The sequence below is a fragment of the Carex rostrata genome, chromosome 9 (genome assembly GCF_964058835.1).
Source record: "Carex rostrata chromosome 9, lpCarRost1.2, whole genome shotgun sequence".
NCBI lineage: Eukaryota > Viridiplantae > Streptophyta > Magnoliopsida > Poales > Cyperaceae > Carex > Carex rostrata.
In genome coordinates this window covers 9,910,788-9,919,524 of record NC_135926.1, presented here as the reverse complement: position 1 = coordinate 9,919,524, position 8,737 = coordinate 9,910,788, and the positions used below count along the sequence as shown (strand labels likewise).

The 8,737-nt window shown below is 35.2% G+C and overlaps 1 protein-coding gene across 1 annotated transcript; it reads right to left on the bottom strand.

Annotated features, from left to right (window-relative positions):
* Positions 1-5,578: 5,578 nt before the first annotated feature.
* On the bottom strand, positions 5,579-8,737 carry LOC144559183 (UDP-arabinopyranose mutase 1). The gene is made up of 4 exons (XM_078308165.1): positions 8,226-8,737; positions 6,856-7,106; positions 6,221-6,389; positions 5,579-6,132 (listed from the first exon to the last, which is right to left on the bottom strand). The coding sequence occupies exons 1-4, from the start codon at positions 8,550-8,552 to the stop codon at positions 5,785-5,787; spliced, it is 1,095 nt and encodes a 364-aa protein (XP_078164291.1). The 5' UTR covers positions 8,553-8,737; the 3' UTR covers positions 5,579-5,784.

Genomic DNA, 8,737 nt, shown 5'->3' with positions numbered 1-8,737 from the left:
CCTAACTAGCCATATAAATATCTTAATCTTTAAAGGAAATTTTGATTGCCAAATGGTATTATATTATTTATTTGCAATACCTCAATATTCTAACCATTTATAAAAAGAATGAACCTGTAAATATATGCTTATTAGACCATTTCCAAAGAAGTCTATCCTCTAGATTGGAAATAAATCTGCTGTGATTCTAAAGGGATTGCAGGACCTGTTATTCCAAATCCATCCATTTATTTGTCTGGAGATTCGTGCATAAAAAATAAGTGTTATTGAGATTTGTGCATTCCAAAAAATGAAAGGCTGGATTTGGAATCACAGGGTCCTGCGATCCCTTTAGAATCACAGCAGATTTATTTCCCTCTAGATTACCATTCAAAGTAAAATGAAGAAACTGATTCTGTAAAAGCATGCCACTCTTGCAAATGGAACCCAGTTAAAATGCACTAATAATTAATTCTTAGAAAATACTTAAATTGCATGATTCATATGTAATCTGCATTTCATTAATCTCTTTTGTCGAGTCATATGTTACTGGTTTGGTACTACTGCATCTTTTCTCGACAACAACAGTATAGCTAGAGAAGGCATGCATTGACAACTAATTAATTAATGTGTTTTGGCAAGTAGCAACTTCAACAATTAATTTAACTTTTTTTTCAAAACTTAAAAGTGAAATTAGATGAACTATACAATAACATATTTAGTTAACTTTACATATTATTTAGTTATTGGTGAAAATACAATACATCAAAACCGTTGAACTTTTAACTCAATGAATAATGACTAGCTATTTTTTGAACTGCACAGCTCAACTTAGGGGTGGAAACGGATCGGATACGGATCGGATATTAGACGGATACAGATCGGATATTAACCGGATACGGATATCCGCTTTTCATAATAGTGAATAACATAATTTTTTTCATAATTCATATTAAATTATATAATATATATCTACTATTCGGATACGGATAATTAAAATTCAAAACCATATCCGTATCCGTATCCACACGGATATTCGGATATCGGATATCCGTATTAAATTTTCGGATATGGAGTCGGATACGGTCGGATAATATCCAACCCGTTTGCACCCCTAGCTCAACTGATAGATAGAATTCTACAACTTAAACATTTTAATTTGGATATGTTTTATCAGTTACCATGGTCATTAAATAAGTTTGTTGTCAAATATAACATATTTTATGTGAATAGCGTGATCAATATAATTAATATATCAAATTAGGTTGCTTGTATTAGTGCATAAGGAATATATACTATTATATTAAAGCGGGGTATTGATTATTGAATTAGTAGCAAAACGGGCGGCCATAATTTGGTTACATGTACAGTTTGCAGTATGAAGTAATTACATAGCGCAAATTCAGAAGAAAATTAATTCAAGATGATTGTCTGGCACGACAAGGTCATGTATGATTTAAGTAATTTAATGATGTAATTGATGTTGCTCCAGATTCTTCCTGAAAGGCACGTTTCATTTTTCTCGTTTTGATTTGTTTAAACTTTGAAGGGCCTTTGGTGTATATGGCGTCTCAATTGCACCAAATGGGGTGGTTTAATTTGGGCTATTCGGGCTGAGTGTTTTTATGATATTCAGTGATAAAATTCTTTGGTGACTAGCTCTGACATGGAGACGTCAAATATATCCGGCCCGTTGTTTGGAGTTTAATTTAGGTATATTTACTCTTATATGTCCATCATAACTTAATTCATGGCAAAGAAAATCGTCTTCTCTTATTCAAACTAGAGAAATTTAGATATATGTCCATCATAACTTAATTCATTATTTAGATATTTACCCATCAAAATTTCAAATTTAGTTATTTTCCCATTCAAACTCATTCATTTTATTTATGCTTGATCAATTAAAAACACTAACTAATACTAATAAAAAATTAAAATGGCATTTTTATCCCTAACTTCAAATATGTGTTGTGCCCCTCCTCCTTATGCTCCTTTCTATAGCTGATCATTGGTCGTCTCATGTCTTGCGGCACCCCTCCATTGATCTTTTCTTCTCTTCCCTTGTACTACCTTCCCATCAATTTAATCCCTCAATTTTAAAGTATTTTCTGTTCCTTAATTTCTGGTACTTCTATAAAATAGCAGATTAACAGTTTTATTGGGATAAGACCAATATATCATTTCATAAATTTGAATCTTTTTACGTAATTGATTTAACTTCAGAACAAACACTATTGGGCTCGAACAGAGTGGTTTTCCCTAAGTGAGAAGCGAAGCCTTCCAAGAAAACCTAAGTTGATGAATTAACGAGGATAAAATATTTTCTCGGGCTCAACAAATTTTAATCTTTGGCTCTATTGTTCCAAAAAACACCAAGATATGATCCTGGCTGGAATTCGCATCCTTTGAGATATCTCATATTTTGTGCGACTTTTCGGGAAATCTCAACCGTTCAAATACGTTCTGCACAAATCTCTAAACGCAAATAATACTGCCGAATAGGCACAGGACACGTCGGTCACGCAAAATATGAGATATCTATCTCAGAGGATACCCACTCCGAGGAGGTGGTGAGCCATAAAATAAAGTTTCTGATGTCATTAGTTGCATTGCTCATAATTCATGTTTAGTCACATATAGCTTGAGAAGCAGTTGATTTCCCTAGCCCGTCAAGAAGCTTTAGAAAAAAAAAATGACAGAAAGGAAGCTTCAGAAATTAAAAGAGATTCTGGTGGCAAATAGAAAATTTGCTTCTTTTGTGATTGCAACTGAGAAGACAATTCAGGAATTATTTTCTGAAATTTAAATTAAGAAGCAGTTTGTCAAGGAGTTAGTTCTGTCATAGGAGCATGCTATTGATGTCGGACTTCAGCAAGTAGATACAGAAGCTTCTTCCAGTAACATTGCGCGAAGAAATGAGAGAATTGGTAATTAGCGGAGGAAAGAAATAGATGAGGGAAAAGGTGTCATTTTTTATCAATATTAATTAGTATTTTCATTTGATTAAATTACAAGATGAAGATATAAATAAAATGAACGAGTTTAAATGGGGAAATAACTAAATTTGAAGTTTTGATAGGTAAATATCTAAATAATGAAGTTGTGATGGGCATATATCTAAATTTCTCTTCAAATAAAATCACATTCACTGGAGTCCCGCTAAGTGTGAATGGGGTGATGTACATATCTAAATAATGAAGTTAGGATGGGCATATATATAAATTTCTCTTCAAATAAAATCACATTCACTGGAGTCCCGTTAAGTGTGAATGGGGGTGATGTACACGGTACATCTCCTCTATCACTTGCAATTTCAGTTTATTTCCATCTCTATCACTTGCGATTTCTAATTGTAACTACGCACGATTGAGTTCCGATAATAGGAAGCGAGAGGCCATATCTGTTTAGGTACGCTTCCCATCACTTTTGGATTGGAAGGATTCGGCCTTTTCTTAATGTTATAAACTTCGGAATTTATCTGACATTGACCCGGCTTTCTTTTAAATTTGTTGGGCTAGAGCCTTTTAATCCTAGCCTGGTTTATGGAACAGTTTGCTTTTCTAATTATTTTCTTATAAAATTTGTCAATAAAAATATTGGATTGTCCGACCTCCAAGTAGGGGTGCAAATGGATCGGATACGGATCGGATAGTAATCGAATACGGATAATGATCGGATATTAAACGGATACATATACGGATCAGATATTTTTGGATACGAATACAAATACAGATATAATTCGGATTTCTAATTCAAAATATATATCTAATTAATTGTGGTTGAAACCTTTTTTTAGCTGAAGTCCTTTTTATGTAATTAATTGTGGTTAAAAAAAATATAAAAATAACTTGTTACATGGAAATTAATTGTGGTTAATTGTGGTTGATACTTATTTTAGCTAAAACTTTTTTATGTAATTAATTGTGGTTAAAAAAAATAAAAAAAGAACTTGCTACATGGAAATAATTTAACAGTACTTAGTTATAAGTTATATTTATTGATTACAATTTTTGTTGTAAACAATAACAAAACTTTGAAAGAGCAGATTTTTTTTTCTTTTGGGAAATGATAATTTTTTAAGGCAATAATGCAATCAAATTATATTATGAACCTATATGCAAAAGCAGATTACGTGTATGGGAACTTTTTTTTTTTTTTGAGAAAAACCCTTAGGTGTACTTTATTGAATGTAAAGAGTAGTTGAACATATTACATGTCTTTAGGGAAAGTTAAAAAACGCCTAGTTATAATTAAACAGTAAAAACTATAAATTTAAAATCTACTTAAAAGGCATAGATGACTAGCCTATCCTAATTCTACAGGGGCCCACGTGTCATGAAATTGGAAACTAACTTCTCCCATTCCTTCCTTTTGTGATATTAGGAAAGTTAGGGGTCTGTTTGCTAAAAAATCTATAATTCTTTCTGACCGCCTTCTCTCTATTACCAGTAAGTTGGATTTGGATCCTTCTTTACCAGCTTAGGCGGATTTCATTTCTCCTCGCCTTGTGTATTTCCTTTATCTTGAGAGAAGCCTCAGTTTCCCCTTTTTATTGTTACTCAGCTACTGTGAAGAAGGTTCGATCTATGGTTGGGGCAAATTGAAAAGTCCCCATTGTTGCTCTGTCTCTGATTTCGTCGGCTATTTATTGGTGTCGTCGTGCAACTATTGGATGGAGGCTGTCAGAATTCTTAAAAAAAGCCAGTCAGTCACGTGTTGCTTTTTATTTAGAAATAATTATAACTTAGGATCAATATATATTTATGCAGATATCCGAAATACTAATTTATGCAGATACAGATAATTATCCGTATCCGTATCTGATTCCGAAACTCAAACCGTATCCGTATCCAAATCCGCAACTATCCGTATCCGCATATTCGAATCTGCAAAAAATCGGATACAGATCCGGACGGGTAATATCCGACCCATTTTCACCCCTACCTCCAAGGCTCCAACACTCCAAAAGAAAATATTCCTTAGTTTATCCTCTCCTACAGCCAAAGCCCTACCTAATTAGATTATCCGATTGCAATGAAGGATCACGCTCCAGAAATTTCATCGAACTAAAGAAAATGGAAGAACTTAATATTCACACTCCAGAAATTTCAGTACTTGTATGTTGTTGTCCATATCGGTGTATGTCTTTTTGCAAGTAGTTACTAGCTTTCTTTTCTTTCTTTTTCGAGTTGGTACCAGTATAACTTATATTTATTTCAACGGAAACAGGTGAATTTCCCCACTTTATCCAAAAAAAAAGGTACTACGGTGGTACAACCTGCATCTTTATTAACATCATTGCAAAATTTGGAGGGTTTAATTGCGAAAAAAAAAAGAATTGTGTATGGTTGCAATTATGTAATGGTAAAGTTATGATATATCTCTCCCAATTCAGAAACAATCCATAGCCACACAAAATTGTAGTCCGAGTATTAATTTAAAGAGAACTTTTATAGTCAATACTAGATACAGATTATCTCAAAACTTGAAACAGCAATTAAAAACAAAAAGCTTTCAAATAACAGAATAACGGGAAACACAAAGTAGTTAATCACATCTGAAAAGAAAATCTTTTGTATTCTTGGCTAGAATTCACTTTAGAAACACTAACAATCTTTATTCCAATATGAATATCACAAGTAACAAACAAAATACCAAATTGGTTCAGCTACAAAAATGAAAACTGCCAGAAATAAAAAAATATTAGCTTAGACACCTCAGTAGTACGCTACCCAAGATAAATTCAGTACACAACAATAACTAAACATTCCTGTGGAGTCTCACCGTCCTGAGAAAATCTCTCTACTTCTTGGCAGGCCCATTGGTAGCAGTTTCAGTACTTGCACTTGCAGTGGGGTTGAGCTCGTCCCATGCCTCGATCCAGGTAACCATGGCATCAGCCAGCTTGACAAAGTAGGGATCAATTGGGCCGAGCTTTTCCTTGACCTGCTTGGCCAGCTCATTGTAGCATTTTTGGACAGTGTCATGCTCCTTTGAGAGAGTAGAGGCCTGGAAGAACGGGATTATCTCCTCCTGCCAGAAAATGCCTTTGTATTCCTTTTTGAGGTTCACAAATGGGTTACTGGCCTTGCTGTGCCAGATGTAGGGAAGGCCAGTCTTCACACCAAGACCCAAGTGGTCGCAGATCACCTATTCAGAAAGAAATAAGCTATAATTACTTACTGAAGATAATATTAAATAGACAAGGAGGGAATGGCAGTGAGGAGATTTAATAAACCTTCATGCACCAGCCGGCCCACATGTCGTCGTAGCGACCGATGGGCTGACCATCACCCATAAGACCAAAGTACATGGCAGGGCCGATGAGCTCACGGTCAAAAGCCAGGTTCATGCCGCACATTGGGAAAAGTGTTCCCTTTGGTATTGTCATGACTGCATCCACATACCTACAATTCAACAAAGCATAAACAATAAAACAATAAAATTAGTACGCTGCAAAAAAGAACTAGCAATGCCGACTTCAGGGTTATTGCTACACCCACTACTTTTCTGCATTTTGCATTAACATATGCGATTTATATTATTTGCAGCAACAAACAAAAGTCAAATCTGAGGTCAAACCAATCGGAAAGATGACTAAGTTACATCCAGCTTTTACTAAACTAAACCAAGAAAATATGTTCATAATTTGTTCATATAAAATATGCATCCCGGAATATGCAAAACAGTTGGCCATAGATAACAATTACATTTTTCATCAAACTAACCTAAAAGACAAATGTATTTCCAAGTACTTTCAATTATTTAGACTAGTTAGTAAATACAAAAGTTACTGGCTGTTATTTGCAAGTACCAAAAGATAGCATTAGTTAGTAACCCCCTACTATCAACTGTACTAAAATTAGGCACTACCTGGTGTTTCTCTCAAGGGGTTTGACCATCTGTGTGGGGGCATCATAGTCAGGGATGTTCATCCAGAGACCATGGGAAATGGCAGTCTTGGCACCCTCACGAAGGCTGAAAGGGTAACCACGAACAAAGTCTGCACCCTCACGATACGGGTCGTACAGTGTGTTGAAGAAGAATGGGGTTGAGGGGCACAGCAGATTCTTTATGTGCTGTTCTAGAGCATTTATCTGCTTCCCAGATGGGTCCTTGGCAACCTACATTTAACAAAGAGCTTCATTAGTTTAACAAAGTACTGTAATACTTTTAACTAATAAGTTCTGTTGAACCAAATTATTGTTATTTCTATTTGAGTATCAGCTTTATTTTATGTTGGGCCAGAACCCAATCATGCATAGCTTGGTGTATAGTTTATTAGTAAGATCTCACCAACTAAAACTAAGTGTCTAACCAAATCAGTACAAAAAAGAATGATGTTGGTAATTGTCTAACAAAATCACCAACTAATATAGAAGCTTCAGTTAGCTGTCACTGAGATTGATAACAACAAAAAGAATGATGACTGTTACTTTTTTTAGTGATTGGGTAAAGGCATCCCTATTGATTAGCAGATTAGATCCCTTGGTTTAATCATAGAAAAAGGGTAGCTGTTTGAGTCAAGTGAGGTCTACCATCTATATCAGACACTGAATTTGAGTTCACCTAATTTAACAGAATTACATAACACAATACCTCATCATGCCTAATTACCAACAAACACTGATGTAAAACATCGAATAGATGAGAGCATGACTCAAGAGCATACAAATTTAACCAAATTCAGGTATTCAATAGGTCATTAGCTTGATATAAAACTTTCACAATTTCTGGTTAGAATTTTGGCCTCCAAATCAAATAGCCAGATCCAAGTACCACACCAATTACCAAAACTAAATAAGACCAAAAGAATTGAACTAACTCAAGATTATGCTTATCTCACCTTTCAAGTTAATGAAACCAAAAGTTCAGATCTGCTGATCTGGAAATTCAAACTAACTGATCTACAACTAAGAGACAAAAAATTATATTTGGTTGACCATTTGTTTGACTTGATAAAATCAAGATCATAGATCAAATTACAAATTAATGACGATAAGTGATGGATCAAGCACGAAACATTCGAATTCATGATCCTATTTTCCTCCTAGTGCTGACACTACTTATAGAACGAAAGCCCCAGATCCAAAACAGTAAAATTCATCAAAATGAATAAAAGATCTACAGTAACAAAAAAAATCAGGTCCTTATCCAAAAGTAAATAACACGGATCTAAATCCTACAACTCAAATTTGCACTCAATTAATTCTAAACTACCAAATAAAGAGCAAGAGCCTTACAAAGCAATCATCATCAATGGTGTAGATATACTTCTTTTTGGAGACCATGTAACCGAAGCACCTGCAAGCGGAGTCCTTGAAGGAGATGCAAGATGCCTTGGGGCCAAGGATGCGATTGATATCGTTGCGGTTGTAGAGCTCGTAGTCAAAACCCTCAGGCACGTGAATGGTTCGGGTCGGATCTCCATCTTGAACTATGATCAGATGGTACGGCTGGAAAAAGGGGCGCCACATCTCGAGAAAATCGAGATTTCTGATTGTCGGGATGACAATGTCAAGCTCATCTTTCAGAAGAGGTGTGGCAGGCACGGACCCGCTTGTCGCCATTGTTACGATCTCAGAGAGAATGAGAGTAAGAGAGAGGGAGAGAGATCTGAGATGAGATCTACCGATCTAGCACAAGGGAAGAGCGACGAGAGAAGAAAGCAGGGGGGTGGAGAATTATAGGGAAGGAAGAGGCAAAAGAGCGATGATGGGATGATTTTCCAAAACAGATAATATGCGGTTTCTGT